We start from the raw sequence: 16,481 nt of genomic DNA, 5'->3' as shown, positions 1-16,481 counted from the left end.
GAAAATCTTAATGCATCCAAAAGAAAAAAGACACACTAAGAAATATCTGACATTTCAATAGAAGCAATAAAAACCAGAGGAACAGTGGAAATGATATCTTGGACACAATGAGTGTAATGGACTGCCAACTTAGAATTCTATATCTTTTGCCAATAGTCTTTAAACAAAAAGTAAAATAAAGGTGGTTTTTTTTTTTTTTTAGACAAACAAAAGTGGACAGCATTTCCTACCAGTGGATCTGCTTTAAAGAAACTAAAGGATATGTTTTATTGTTTTATTTATTTATTTATTTATTCATTCATTCATTCATTCATTTGGCAGATATTCATTCATTCATTTAGTTGACAGAGAGAGACAGCAAGAGAGGGGACACAAGCAGGGGGAGTGGGAGAGGGAGAAGCAGACTTGCTGAGCAGGGAGCCCAATGCAGGGCTTGATCCCAGGACTCTGGAATCATGACCTGAGCCAAAGGCAGCCACTTAATGACTAAGCCACCAAGGTGCCCCAAGGATATGTTTTAAATACAAGGGAAATGACCCTATTAAATACAAGGGAAATGACCCTAGATGGAAGCTCAGAAATGTAAGAATAATTGGTGAGTAATGGGAAGGATAAATATGAGATATGTCCTAATAAATACTGACTGAACAATTTGGGAGGAATTTAATTATATATAGAATAAGATACATAGCAGGGACAGCACACGTATCTGAAGTGATTCCTAGAGTGAATATGGAATGTAAGATACTGGCACAAACTTAGACAAATATACCAATGGAACAGAATAAAGAGCAGAAAAGCCACCCCTACATATAAAGACCTATGGCAAATGAGGAATTCAGAACCATGGAGAAAAGATGCTATTTTCAGTAAATGTTTCTGGGACAATTCTGGGATATCAATAAAGAACAAATAAGACTTGACTGTGTCATACACCATAATTAAGATCAAGTCTAGGTGTACTGAAATATAAATATGAGAACCAAAGCTATTAAGTTTCTGAATAATAGTATAGAAGGATACCCTAATCTCTAAGTAGAAAAAGACTTTTTGAGCAGACATAAATGGTACCAACCATAAAAGAAAATATTAAACATTATGCTGAGTGAAATAAGTCAAACAGAAAAAGTCAATTATCATATGGTTTCACTTATTTGTGGAACATATGGAATAGCATGCAGGTCATTAGGAGAAGGAAGGGAAAAATGAAGGGGGAGAAATCAGAGTGGGAGAGACACCATGAGAGACTCTGGACTCCAGGAAACAAACTGAGGGTTTTAGAAAGGAGGGGGTTGGGGGGGATGGGTTGGCCTACTGATGGGTATTAAGGAGGGCACAGAGCACAGGGAACATTGGGTGTTATAAGCAAACAATGAATCATAGAACACTACATCAAAAAAGCAATTGCACTACCGGGTATTTACCCTAAAGATACAAATGTAGTGATCTGAAGGGGCATGTGCACCTGAATGTTAATTGCAGCAATGTCCACAATAGTCAAAACTACAGAAAGAGCCTAGATGTCCATCAAGAGATGAATGGATAAAGAAGATGTGGTATATATATACAATGAAATACTATGCAGCCATCAAAAAATGAAATCTCGCCATTTGCAAAAACATGGATGGAACCAGAGGGTATTATGCTAAGCTAAATAAGTCCATCAGAGAGACAATTATCATATGATCTCACTGATATGAGGAATTTGAGAAACAAGGCAGAGGATCATAGGTGAAAGGAGGGAAAAATGAAATAAGATGAAACCAGAGACAGATACAAACCATAAGAAATTCTTAATCTCAGGAAACAAACTGAAGTTTGCTGGAGGGGAGGAGTGTGAGAGGGATGGGGTGGCTGGGTGATGGACATCAGGCATAGTATATGCTGTGGTGAGAAAAAATAAATTAATTTTTAAAAACTAATCATGTACTGTATGGTAACTAACATAATGGAAAAAAATATTAAAAATTTGACTACAGGGGCGCCTGGGTGGCTCAGTGGGTTAAAGCCTCTGCCTTCGGCTCAAGTCATGATCCCAGTATCCTGGGATCAAGCCCCACCTTGCGCTCTCTGCTCAGCAGGGAGCCTGTTCCTCCTCTTTCTCTGCCTGCTTCTCTGCCTACTTGTGATCTCCGTCTGTCAAATAAATAAATAAAATCTTTTTTAAAAGTTTTGACTACATTGAAATTAACTACTGTTGAGTGAAAGATAACATTAAGAGAGCAAAAAGAAAGTTTTTTATGAGGATAATAAGTAAAATTAAACTATAGTAGTTAGGAATGCACGTTTATTTGGTAAATGTAGGGGAAAAATCATGGCAGTGACTAACATGCAAGTCGGGATAGTGTTTACCTTAAGGGGGAAGGAAGGGGCTAGGGTGATTGGGAAAGTACAAGAAAAGTGTTGTTGGCAATGTCTGATTTCTTGACCTGGTGATTCTATGAATGTTTGCTTTCCAATAATTCACTAAGCTATAATTATATTTCTGTACACCATCTAATACAATACTCAAAATTAACAATTCAGTGATGGAGATTAACCATACTGAGGAGAAATTATTTAACTGAATGATGAATCATAATAAATTATGCAGAAGGGGCATAGAGAGACAAATAGAGAAAAGAAAAACAGGTAAAAAGATAATTCAATGAGAAGATTTATGTTAACTGAAGTCCCAAAAATAGAGGAGAAAGGGAATGAGTTGAAATAATATTTGAAGAAATAATAAATGAGAATTTTGTTGAATTAATAAAAGAAATTATATCATAGATTCATAAAGACCCCAATGAAGCAAGATAAAAGTTATCCAAACTATGGGGCGCCTGGGTGGCTCAGTGGGTTAAGCCACTGCCTTCGGCTCAGGTCATGATCTCAGGGTCCTGGGATCGAGTCCCACATCGGGCTCTCTGCACAGCAGGGAGCCTGCTTCCCTCTCTCTCTCTGGCTGCCTCTCCGTCTACTTGTGATTTCTCTCTGTCAAATTAATAAATAAAATCTTTAAAAAAAAAAAAAAAGTTATCCAAACTAGACACATTGTGAAATTTCAGAAAAACAAGATCAAAGAGAAAATTCCAAGTAACAAGAAAACAAAACTAACTTATGCTGATAAGAATTAAGATAGTTGTGGGGCACCTGAATGGCCCAGTCAGTTGAGTGTCTCACTCTTGGTTTTTGGCTCAGGTCATGGTTTCTGGGTTGTGGGACTCAGCACTCAGCATGGAGTCTACTTGAAATTCTCTCCCTCTGCCCCTCCCCTCAAATAAATAAATAAAAACTTAAAAAAAAAAAAAAAAGAATTAGGATACTTGTGACCTGGATAGAGGAGGAAGGCAGTAGTGGCTACAGAAGACATAAGGGAAGCTTATAGAGTGATTTTAATGTTCTCTCTCTTGACTTATACGGTGGTAACATGGAGTTGTTTAATTTTTTAAAATATACAGAGATGTATTCTTATGAGATACATACTTTTCTATATGTCCATTTAATGTTAATAAAAAGCTGAATGAAAAAAAAATGCAGACATAAAAAAATAAGTATCAGATCATGTTAGACTTGAACAAATGTCTATGATAACCACTAAAAAGAAATATGATGTATAATTTTCAAATTATTAGAAGGAAATAAATTATAAATGTAATTAATCCAAAGAAGTAAAAAGAAATACAAAAACAGAAAGATAAATGACACATAAGATGGTAGACTTATGGTGAAATATACTAGAAATTACATTATGTATAAATAGACTAAATATTCCAATTAAAAGGCAAAGGTTGCCAAAGACGACGAAAAGCTAAATGTGACGATATGATGTTTATGAGACACATATCTTAACAAGAATTGAAAAACTTGGGGCGCCTGGGTGGCTCAGTGGGTTAAGCCGCTGCCTTCGGCTCAGGTCATGATCTCAGAGTTCTGGGATCGAGTCCCGCATCGGGCTCTCTGCTCAGCAGAGAGCCTGCTTCCCTCTCTCTCTCTCTCTGGCTGCCTCTCCATCTACTTGTGATTTCTCTCTGTTAAATTAATAAATAAAATCTTTAAAAAAAAAAAAAAAAAAGAATTGAAAAACTTCCAAGTAAAAATGTATAAAAAGATACACTATGCAAACACTAACCAAAATTAAACTAGTGTAGCTTTATTAGCTTCACACAGACTTTAAGGAGAAATATTAATAAGTTGTTTCATGATAAAATATTTGATTCAACATGAATATATAATTCTAAATTTAATGTACTTACATAGCTTTTCTGTTTATAAACATTAAATGAACTACAATGAAAAACAGACAAATCAATTAACTCAGAGAAAGAGTTTAACATATTTCTTCTCAGTACCGTGGATGGTCCTCCTCTATCAGGGAAGGTCATCCACAGTAGACTGAATGTGCAGCGTTGGGAGAGATGCACATGGAGCAGTGAGGTGATGAAGGGGACACCACTGCAGCCAGCCAAATCAACCCTCAAGATCAATGGGGTGACAGATGTCACAGCCAGATCACTCTCAAATCCAATCCCTATCAAAATACCATCAACAATTTTCAGAGAGCTGGAACAAATAATCCTAAAATGTGTATGGAATCAGAAAAGACCTCAAATAGTCAAAACAATCTTGAAAAAGAAAACCAAAGCTGGAGGCATCACAATCCCGGACTTCAAAATATATTACAAAGCTGTAATCATCAAGACAGTATGATACTGGCACAAAAACAGACATACAGATCAATGGAACAGAATAGAGAACCCAGAAATGGACCCTCAACTCTGTGGTCAATGAATCTTTGACAAACTGAGAAAGAATGTCCAATGGAAATAAGACAGCCTCGTCAACACATGGTGCTGGGAAAATCAGACAGCCACATGCAGAAGAATGAAACTGGGCCACTTTCTTAGACCCTATACTAAAATGAATTCATAATGGATAAAAGACCTAAATGTGAGACAGGAATCCATCAAAATTTTAGGGGAGGGGAGGGGCACTTCAATGGCTCAGTCACTAAGCACTTGCTTTTGGCTCAGGTCATGATCCCAGGGTCCAGGAATCGAGTCCCATGTTGGGCTCCCTGCTCAGCGGGAAGCCTGCTTCTCCCTCTCCCACTCCTCCTGCTTGTGTTCCCTCTCTTGCTGTCTCTCTCTCTCTATCATGTAAATAAAGTCTTAAAAAAAATTCTAGAGGGGAATATAGGCAGAAACCTCTTTGACCTCAGCCACAGCATCTTCTTGATAGACATGTCTTCAAAGGAAAGGGAAAAAAAGGCAAAAATGAACTATTGGAACTGACTTAATCAAAATGAAAAGCTTTTGCACAGCAAAGGAAACAGTCAAAACTAAAAGGCAACCTACAGAATGGCAAAAGATATTTGTAAATGTCTCATCAGATAAAGGGCTATATCCAAAATCTATAAAGAACTTATCAAACTTAGCACCCAAAGAATGAATAACCCAGTCAAGAAATGGGCAGAGGAGGGGCACCTGGGTGGCTCAGTGGGTTAGGCCACTGCCTTCAGCTCGGGTCATGATCTCAGTGTCCTGGAATCAAGTCCCCCATCGGGCTCTCTGCTCGGCGGGGAGTCTGCTTCCCTCTCTCTGTCTGCCTCTCTGCCTGCTTGTGATCTCTGTTTGTCAAATAAATAAATAAATAAATCTTTAACAAAAAAAAAAGAAAAAGAAATGGGCAGAGGACATGAACAGACATTTCTCCAAAGAAGACATACAAACAGCCAACAGACACATGAAAAGATGTTTAACACCACTCAACATCAGGGAAATACAAATCAAAACCACAATGAGATACCACCTCATAGCAGTTAGAAAGACTAAAATTAACTCAGGAAAAAACAGATGTTGGCAAGGATACAGAGAAAGGGAAACACTCTTACAAGGTTGATGGGAATGCAAACTGGTGCAGCCACTCTGGAAGACATTATGGAGGTTCCTCAAAAAGTTAAAAATATCTGCCTTCAGGATAGAGCCCTGCATCTAGCTCCCAGCTTAGCAGGAAGCCTGCTTCTCCCTTTCCCACTCCACCTGCTTGTGTTCCCTCTCTTGCTCTGGGTGTGTGTGTGTCAAATAAATAAATTAAAATCTTTAAAAAAAAAAAAAAAAAAAGAGCTACCCTACAGCCCAACAATTGCACTATTTGGTATTTATCCAAATGATACAAACATAATGATTCGAAGGGATACCCCAAAGTTTATAGCAGCAATGTCCACAATAGCCAAACTATGGAAAGAGCCCAGACGTCCATCGACAGATGAACTGACAAAGAAGATGTGGTATCTATCTTTAATGGAATATAAGTCAACCATCAAAAAGAATGAAATCTTGCCATGTGCAATGACATGGACAGAACTAGAGGGTATTATGTGAACTGAAATAAGTCAGTCAGAAAAAGATAAATATCATATGATTTTACTCGTATGTGGAGTTTAAGAAACAAACAGAGGAACATAAGGGAAGGGAAGGAAAAATAAGACAAAACCAGAGAGGGAAGGAAAGCATAAAAGTTTAGGAACAACTGAGGGTTACTGGAGAGGAGGTGGTGCATGGGGGCGGGGGGGGGGGGATGCAGTAACTGTATGATGGGCATTCAGGAGGTCACATGATGCAATGAGCACTGGATGTTATATGCAACTGATGAATCACTAAATTCTACTTCTGAAACTAATAATACACTATGGGTTAATTGAATTTAAGTTAAAAAAGAAATACAAAATAGAGAAGATCAAACACTATCTTCCTAAAGATAAATAAAATTGATAAACTTCTGGTGAGACTGATTAAAGAGAGAAAAAGATCCCACAGTAGGCCTGAGACCTGAGACTTTGAAAGGTCTGCTTGCGGGGCGCCTGGGTGGCTCAGTCGTTAAGCATCTGCCTTCAGCTTGGTTCATGATCCCTGAGTCCTGGGATCGAGCCCTACATCGGGTTTTCTGTTCATCGGGAAGCCTGCTTCTCCCTCTCCTACTCCCTAGCTTGTATTCCCTCTCTCGCTGCTTCTCTCTCTGTCAAAAAAATAAATAAAAATCTTAAAAAAAATAAAGGTCTGGGGCGCCTGGGTGGCTCAGTGGGTTAGGCCTCTGTCCTCGGCTCAGGTCCTGGTCTCAGGGTCCTGGGATCAAGCCTTGTGCCTGCTTCCCCTTCTCTCTCTGCCTGCCTGTCTGCCTACTTGTGATCTCTCTGTCAAAAAAATAAATAAAAATCTTTAAAAAAAGAAAGGTCTGCTTGCGAAGGGAGCAAGCACGTGGGAACTTGGATGTTATGAGGGGTCTCGTCATTTCCAGAACTGATGAAGTGGCTCAATGTGTAATAAAAATGTTTACGCTGAATCTCTGTGTTCCTTTTGGGACTCTGAAATTTTGGTATGAGTCAGGCAGAGGGTGTCTTACATGAACATCCTCCAGTAAAAACCCTGGACACCGAATGTATGGAATCTCCTTAGTAGACAGTATTTCACATGTGCCGTCACAGATCATTTTTGGAAAATGTATAAGTGCATCCTATGTGACTCCACTGGAAGAGGATTCTTGGAAACCTGTGACAGGTTTCCTCTGGAATTCATTGCATGTGCCTTTTCCTTTGCTGGTTTTGCTTTATATCCTGTCACTATAATAAATCACAGCCATGAGTACAACCTCATGCTAAGTGCTCTGAGTCCTCCTATTGAATCATAGCATGTGGAGTGGTCTTTAGGACCCCCCACAGAGATGACTGATAGATACACAGGTAGATAGATAGGCAGATGGATATAGAAAGAAGCAACTAATATTTCAAAATCATGTTTATATTCATAGGACAAATGAATATGCATATATAATCATTTTATTTATTTAATGTCAAAAAAGAAATTTATGTCTTAAATTTTGGCATGGAAATTAATATAAGAACAGTAATTTTTTTCTAAAAATGCAATCTTGATCAAGAAACAACTTTTTTTTAACTCAGTATTTACTCACCTTTAGTAATTTGATTTCTCGCATAGCAATTTTTTTAACCATTTTGTCATCATCACTTTCTAAGAACTTCTTGATGGCCACAATTCTTCCACTATCTTTATTCCTACACTTCATCACCATTCCATAGCTCCCTTCTCCAACCAATCCTAGGTTCTCATATTTTTCCATTTTAATTCAAAACCGGTAGGAATTCTTCTTGCTGTGGAAACCAAAACATAGAGTTAATAATGCTGAGCATATTAATTTCCTCCACCTTTCCAGTAAATTAATTCTTCCCCACTTGTTTTCCATATTAGAGCAGTTGCTGTGTTAATGGATCTTCTGCTCTGACTCACAATTTCTTACTGCTTCTACATCTAAGCTATGTTTCTCAAATTCTTTCATTTAAACAAGACATTTCACAGTAGACAAGAATTAAAGCCATTAAGTTTAAATTATTAGATACCATATTAATGAAATTCAACATATTTTTAATTCAGATAAAGCAATATTTGAACTATCATGGAAAACAATTATAGCTTACTTTAGGAAAAAAACAACTCCTTTTCACTCAGAGGTGAAAAAGCACAAGTAAGTTTTGTTTTGTTTTTTAAGATTTTACTGTTAAGTAATCTCCACACCCAAGTGGGACTCAGACTCATAGCCCTGAGATCAAGAGTCATTCACCCTACCGACTAAGTCAGCCAGGTGCCCCAATGAGTTTGGTTTTAGTGAAGATCATATTTATTTTTTTTACATCAGGTTTAAAAAAGCAAAGTTGAGGGGCAAGTAGGTGGCTCAGTTAGTTAAGCAACGACTCTTAGTTTAGGCTCAGGTCATGATCTCCTGGTGGTAGGATCGAGCCCTGAGTCGGGCTCCAGGCTCGGGTTGGGGGTAGGGGAGGGTCTACTTAAGGATTCTCTCCCTCTGTCCTTCCCCCCACTCATGCTCTCCATCTCTCTCTCTTTCTCAAATAAATAAATCTTTTAAAAAAGCAAAGTTGAAAATCTTTATGCACTTTCTACTCAGTTGGGAAAAATATTTGTTCACAAATGATCACGTACCAAGTTAACACTAAGAAACTTTCACAAAGCTGTTTTTCTTTACCTTCCTTAATGTCGTAATTAAATTCCCATATTGAACTTACAAAATAACAACAATAACATCACAGTATATAAGCAAATTGTTTAAAAATTAAATTTTAGTAGGACCAAATACAGTAATTCAAAAATCCTTTTAATGATTACTCACTTTGAGTATGATCATTTGAATTTTGTGTTTAGAATTCTTTTACATCTCATTATATGACATTTTTGGATAATGGCTACCCTAATAATGACTGATGAAGGATCAGTGAACACTCTTCTACATATTTTGGTATAGAAAAAAACTTTTCAATTCAAATACAGATAGATTTTAATTCACAAGACTTGACTGTCATGAAATATAAAAGCTAGTAACTCCAAAGTTAAATTTATTTATTTATTTATTTATAAAATATTTTATTTATTTATTTGACAGAGAGAAACACAATAAGAGAGGGAACACAAGCAGGGGGAGTGGGAGAGGGAGAAGCAGTCTTCCTGCCAAACGGGGCGCCCAATGCAGAGCTGGATCCCAGGACCCCGGGATCATGACATCACCAGAAGGCAGACACTTAACAACTGAGCCACCCACGTGCCTCTGTAGCTGATTTTTTTTAACCTAACAATACAAGAATACTCATTCATAAAACGTTGAAAGAAAAAAAAAAGTCATCTATTTTATTAATTGTGTCCTATGGCAATCTAAAACTAATTTACCCAGATTGTGAATTGTGATGTTTCATTTTCTTCCATACTTATCAGTTATCAGCACACTGACAACAAAAACAAAATAAATACCCTCTTTGTTCTAGCAAACTGTGATAATCCAGCGTGTATACATTTTCATCAGTTTACCTTAATAATCTAAGGATAGATAGATAGGCAAACAGACATGGAAAACCAGAAGACTGTGCCGAAGTGGGAAAAGATGACCATAAATTCCCATCAACACCAACTCCAACTATTTCATATTTTACCACTAGCTTTGATAGTAGTTTCTATCAGCTGTTTACAGAGCAGTGTCCACAACACTAACTTTCCATATGTGACATATTAACTTCCATTGAATCTCTACTATTTTTTTTAAAAAATGTTTGTCTGAAAAAAATTCTCAGTGTAATTCTCTCTTCTCCTTTCCTGAAATTTTTTCCCCCTTCCATTAAGACAGCATGCTTTCTTAAGGACTAGACCTTTAGGTTTCTCATGCCAAGAGCAAAAATAGGGGGACACTATAATCTGAATCGTTTTTAAACACTTTGCAATTGGTGTCCTCAATGCCTGAAAATGCAAAGTGAACAAAATTAAGATTACCTTAAGCAGGTCTAAGATGTGATGAAGCGTATCGCAAGCTAACAGTAAGCAAGTTTTATTCTGGAAACCAACCAGGCACGCTGAACACACCTGCTTTTTACTTTTTACTGCCCACAAATACCTTAGAAGTATCCCAGCTTAAAAAGCCTCTGGTTTCCCGAAACAGTTACTCATAAACTACAGTTTTTCATGCCTTCTACTCCTGTGCACAGACTGAAAGGCTGCCTGGCCAAATTGGCAATGCCGTATTCCTGGACACGTGCCATGGAAGCATATGGTTCTAATGCCAACAATCAGGTACTAAAAACAATGCTTTTTTTTATTATTATTTTGTTAAAGACAGACTGAAATCTATCATAGATCAATGAACGAGATAGTAAAAGTTTTTTAAAGTATTGTACAAATAAAATAAAAAATTTTAAAAAATAAATAAATAAAAAATCAAAGTACTGTACTTGGGGCGCCTGGGTGGCTCCGCTGGTTAAGTGACCGCCTTCAGAGCGACGGGATCAAAGCCCGCATCGGGCTCTCTGCTCAGCAGGGAGTCTGCTTCTCCCTGTGACCCTCCCCTTCTCATTCGCTCTCTCAGATAAATCAATAAAATCCTTTTATAAAAAGATGACACATGTATTGTGCTTACCGTTTCTTTAAAATCCTTTCACATGGAAAGACCCAAAGGTTTCCAACTTGGAAACAAATTTGGGGCGAGATGCATCTCGCTCGCAGGTCTACCAGACGCTGACTAGCAAGCCGGCAGTTCCGGAGCTGGCTGGGTCTCTTGTGCGGACGCAGCCGCGGGCCGGGGGCGAAGCGGGAGGGGAGGCAGAGCGGCCTCGGCCAGCCGCAGGCGCGCACTCGGGAGGACCGCGGGCCGCATGCTGCCGTCGTCAAGGCAACGACCTCACTCGGCCCCAACCATCGGCCCAGTCTCCCGAGAGAGATACAGCCCGGGTCCGAATGCGCGCACGGCAGGCACCGACACGCCCGTCAAGGCCGCGGCCCGTAAAGAAATGGGCTGGACGGGAGGCGCCGACTCCCCGCTCCCCAGGCGCCCAGTCCCCCGCGTCGGTGAACCTGCGCGGCTCCCGCAAGCCCCGGGCGAAGGCGTTGGCCGCCGAGCTGCAAGGGGGCGGGCTCTCACCCGCCCGGCCCCGCCCCGAGTGCGCCAAGCTTCCCGTGCTCTGATTGGCTGGGCCCTGTCGTCACGAGCCACGATTGGCTCAGCGCCAGCCACCCTGCCCCTGCACCTGGGGCTTGGCCGGGTTCCGCTCCCCGAGGCGCCGACGCCTGCGCCCGCTGATACTTCGGTTCTGGAGCGGAGCGGCGCCGTCTGCCTTCGCCGGGAGGCCTGTCCTCGCCGCGGAGGGCTGCAGGCGACTCCGGTGCTCGCGGAGAGAATGAAGGGGTGGTGGCGCTGAGGGACTGGGAGAAAACAGAAGAGGGACACAGGCAGAGGGCGACGAAGCGCTCCTCCCCGCGGCCCTGCGGGGGCGGGGAGCCGGGCCTGCCCTGGGCGCCCCCAGCCGGGAAGGTGCCGGCCTGACCGCGATTCGATGCTTCCCTTCCGGTCGGGGCAGTGGGGCCGGGCCGGGCCGGGTGGGTGACGAGGGTGACACCCTAGGAGGTGATGATTAGTAGCTGAGGCAAGGTGAAAGCAAGCAGGTGACAACGCAAGCGACGTCAGGAGGGACCTCGAGGACAGCTTGGGCACTGAAAGCGAGGGCCACACGGTGGCTGGAGATAATGGAAGGGGGAGAGAGGAGAAGGGCTAGGGCGTCCGGGAGGCTGGAGGAGAGGTGCAGCGCGGGCGTGTGGCCGCCGAAGAGGGTGCGGTTGGAGTGACACTTGAAGGCCCAGACAATGCCTCAGGGCTAGCTAGATCCAGGGCCAGGCAAGACTTGGTGGTTAAGAATGACGCACAGGCTTGAGTCACATTAAGAAATGGGGTTTTAGGTAGAAACATAGTGATCCGAAGGGGCAGGTGCGCCTGAATGTTTATAGCGGCAATGTCCACAATAGCCAGACTATGGAAAGAACCTAGATGTCCAGATGTCCATCAAAAGATGAATGGATAAAGAAGAAGTGGTATATGTACACAATGGAATACTACACAGTCATCAAAAGAAATGAAATCTTGCCATTTGCGACGACGTGGATGGAACTAGAGCGTATCATGCTTAGCGAAATAAGTCAATTGGAGAAAGACAACTATCATATGATCTCCCTGATATGAGGAAGTGGAGATGCAACATAGGGCTTTAAGGAGGTAGGAGAAGAATAAATGAAACAAGATGGGCTTGGGAGAGAGATAAGCCATAAGTGACTCTTAATCTCACAAAACAAACTGAGGGTTGTTGGGAGGAGGGGGGTTGGGAGAAGGGGGGTGGGGTTATGGACATTGGGGAGGGTATGTGCTTTGGTGAGTGCTGTGAAGTGTGTAAACCTGGCGATTCACAGACCTGTACCCCTGGGGATAAAAATATATGTTTATAAAAATTAAAAAAAAAAAAAAAGAAACAGGGTTTTCATCATCTTCAAGTAGTTTGGGGTTTAGGCCATGCCCCTCCAGTGAGAGGCTTTAACCGTTTGGATCTTTTCACATTATGTCATGAAGACTGGTACCCTGGTGGACTCAGTCCACAGAGCGTGCAACCCTTGATCTCAGGGATCCTGAGTTTGCGCCCCTCGTTGGGTGTAGAGATGATGTAAATCTTTATAAAAAGAAATCATGAAGACTAAATGTTTTATCATTGTATTTGGTCTCTAGAACACCTTGATCCAAGTAAGAGAATGTCCTGGAGCAGCAGATATCTACAACCGTAGTCAAAATTAGGTATTAATTCCTTCTTGTACACTGAGAAATAAATGTTCTGATTTATAAATTATCTTCTGTGAGCATGGGTAGCATGAATTAATCTTCCAGTGCTTGGTCACCTTGGTCAAGCTGCTTAAAATCTAGTTCCTAACACTATAATTATGAGGAGTAGACCTAGGACCTGGACATGGAAAGAATACAATTCTTTGGTCAATTTAAGATCTCATAACATAGAAGTTACCTCTATCCCTGGCTCTAACCAAGTTGGAGGGAGCCATACCCGCTCTGTAGGTTATACCTACTCTGATGAATTTTTTATATGAATTCAGGAGACCCTCTATTATAAAGTAGCAAATCCAGTTTCGTTAGGACTGAAGCTTGAAGAACAAGAATATAAAAATATTTTACTTTTCCAACCTTATAAGTATATTCAACAATGTAAACATTTAAAGGCCCCTCCAGGCAAGAGGCCCTGAAACTTAAATAACCTGTTTATACCCCACAGGGAAACCAAAAGGATAAAAACTAAAAATACTACATTTGGTGAGTAGACAATGCTTGAGAAAAGAGTTTAAAAAAAAAAAAAACTGAGTTTGAAAGCCAACTGTGAAGGAGACATAGGGTATTCAACAATTGTACATCCTAGGTAAAGCTACCTACAGGTTTACTAAGGAGTAGTATTAGGTAGAAACAGGATTAGGTTATTGCTTATTTTTCTTTTTCAACTGGGAAATCTTTGTAGGAAAAAAGAATGCAGGGGTGCCTGGGTGGCTCCGTGGGTTAAACCTCTGCCTTCAGCTCAGGTCATGGTCTCAGGGTCCTGGGATTGAGCCCCACGTCAAGCTCCCTGCTCAGAGGGGAACCTGCTTCCCCCTCTCTCTCTGCCTGCCTTTCTGCCTACTTGTGTTTTCTCTCTGTCAAATAAATAAATAAATAAAATCTTAAATTAAAAAAAAAAAAAAAGAATGAAGAGAAGCTTTAAAGAGGCATGAAAAGGGGCGCCTGGGTGGCTCAGTGGGTTAAGCCACTGCCTTCGGCTCGGGTCATGATCTCAGGGTCCTGGGATCGAGCTCCACATTGGGCTCTCTGCTCAGCAGGGGGCCTGCTTCCCTTCCTCTCTCTCTGCCTGCTTCTGTCTACTTGTGTTCTCTGTCAAATAAATAAATAAATCTTTAAAAAAAAAAAAAAAAAGAGGCATGAAAAGCCCAGGACAGGTATTAAAGGTGGTAAAGTATGAGATGGTCTTACCCTTGAAGAGGCTTAGAGAAAAAAGGGAAAACTAAGAAAAGTGTAGGACATACACATTAGCTTGCTTGGATCTTCTCAGTAAAAGAACTTCATCTTTATTGAAAAAGATAATGGTGAGATTGAGGCTTAAGGATTTAAGAGCAAAAATACCTTGAAATAGGTAGTTATGAAGACGTCTTGTTCTATGAAAAGAATACAAAATAGTAAAATGTGCCCATTTGAGCCTGGACACCATTAATTTGCAGTGAAACCAACTGACTCTGTTTTATAGGACTTGGCATCCCCAAGGGCAAGAATGGAGAAAGCAGATGGCACACAAGCTAACCCTGAGATGATTGGTACTGCAAGGAGAATAAATAAAGGAGTTAAGAAATTAAGTATGATGGAGGGCTACTAGCTGGCTCAGTTGGAAGAGCATGCGACTCTTGAGCATTTCTTCCTGGCTATCCAACTGGCATATGAAACTTAACATGGCTAAGAGAACAGTTGATTTCTCCCTCCACAATCTACTCCTGCTTCTTCGTTACAGAGTACAGCTTCGAACGGCTTCGAACAGAGTACAGCTTTCCACCCAAGTTCTGTAAAAACCCCAGGGATCATCCTGAAACATTCTCTTTCCCTCACATTCAGAATCTAATACATAATTAAGTCTTCTAGTTCTGTCTCCAAAATGTATCTTACTAGCTGGCTACTTATCACCATCTTCACCATTGCAATCCTAACCTAAGCCACCATCAATCATCTGATATTCCTTCCTGACAGGCTCCACACGAATTCAGATCACATCACCTTCCTGTTCAGATCCCTACAATCCCGGAACAAGGGTAAAATCCAAACTATAAGGCCACCCACAATTTAGCTCTTATCTTTTTTTTTTTTTAAAGATTTTATTATTTTATTTGACAAAGATCACAAGCAGGCAGAGAGACAGGCAGAGAGAGGGAGGAGGAAGCAGGCTCCCTGCTGAGCAGAGAGCCCAATGTGGAGCTCGATCCTAGGACCCTGGGATCATGACCTGAGCCGGAAGGCAGAGGCTTTTTTTTTTTTTTTTTTTTTAAAGATTTTATTTATTTATTTATTTGACAGAGATCACAAGCAGACAGAGGCAGGCAGAGAGAGATATAGAGAGAAGCAGGCTCTCTGCTCAGCAGGGACTCGATCCCAGGACCCTGAGATCATGACCTGAGCTGAAGGCAGCGGCTTAACCCACTGAGCCACCCAGGCGCCCCGAAGGCAGAGGCTTTAACCCACTGTGCCACCCAGGCGCCCCAGCTCTTACCTCTTGATATCTGCTGTTATGAACCCACCAGTCCTCGGACACACGAAGCTTCCAAACACAGAGCCCGAGCCCGTGCATTTGTTCTATTTGGAATGTCTCCTACCAGTATCATGGCTGCCTTCTCTTTATTTTGGACTCCAAATGCACTTCTTCAGAGAGGCCTTTCATCACCACCCTCGGTAATGATTACAGAACAGCCCATTTTCTGTCACTGTTACATTCTCCTCTAGCTCTGCCCTGTTAGCCATGTGACCTTGGGAAAGTAGTTAACCCCCAGGCCTGAATTAACTCTTCTGTAAAATAAACAGGGTTCTTCCTCATAGGATTATCGTTCGGATTGTTTTGTGCCCAGAACTTATCAGGACTGAAATTCCTTATTTCCATGTTTGTTGCCACTCTCCCTCAAAAGATACAAGTTTCCAGAGGGTAGGCTATACCTGCTGTATTACTAATCAGCATCTAGGGGGATTTCTGGCACATACGGAGATTCTAATAAATATTCACAGACTGCTGTGTAAATCCTTCTCACTTCTGTCACACGTGTTCCTTAAGTGCCTGCTTTGAAGTATCACTCTAAGTCATTTCTGGTAAGTCAGGAATTGAAAGGTCTCTCACGTCTATTTTCTAAGCCGCTATCCTCATCACCAATATGCAAGAATTTTTTCCCATTACGAGCTTCAGTTCACCTCTGTAAAAGAAAAAAATTTAAATAGATTCTTAGATTTTAAAAAAGACATGTAAAATGACGGTCCCTCAGAAATTATTCCTTACCAGCTCAGAGACCTCAAGTATTTGAGTGCTATTTGATTTCTCAAGG

The 16,481-nt window shown here is 40.9% G+C and overlaps 1 protein-coding gene across 2 annotated transcripts in view; it reads right to left on the bottom strand.

Moving 5' to 3' along the window:
* Window positions 1-15,800, bottom strand: part of CDKL2 (cyclin dependent kinase like 2) — a 46,774-nt gene extending 30,974 nt beyond the window's left edge. Inside the window, exons 1-2 of one of the 2 annotated variants that reach the window (XM_059159054.1) lie at window positions 15,665-15,800; window positions 7,948-8,146 (exon numbers count right to left, since the gene is read on the bottom strand). In XM_059159054.1, coding sequence (XP_059015037.1) covers window positions 7,948-8,115 — 168 coding nt within the window. In that variant the 5' untranslated portion in view covers window positions 8,116-8,146; window positions 15,665-15,800. Of the gene's footprint in view, window positions 1-7,947; window positions 8,147-10,962; window positions 11,434-15,664 lie in introns of those variants that run through there. The other variant, XM_059159053.1, reaches the window with a different exon arrangement.
* Window positions 15,801-16,481: the final 681 nt, after the last annotated feature.

The sequence above is a fragment of the Mustela lutreola genome, chromosome 1, assembly GCF_030435805.1.
Source record: "Mustela lutreola isolate mMusLut2 chromosome 1, mMusLut2.pri, whole genome shotgun sequence".
Classification (NCBI taxonomy): Eukaryota; Metazoa; Chordata; class Mammalia; order Carnivora; family Mustelidae; genus Mustela; species Mustela lutreola.
This window is presented reverse-complemented; position numbering and strand designations above follow the sequence as displayed.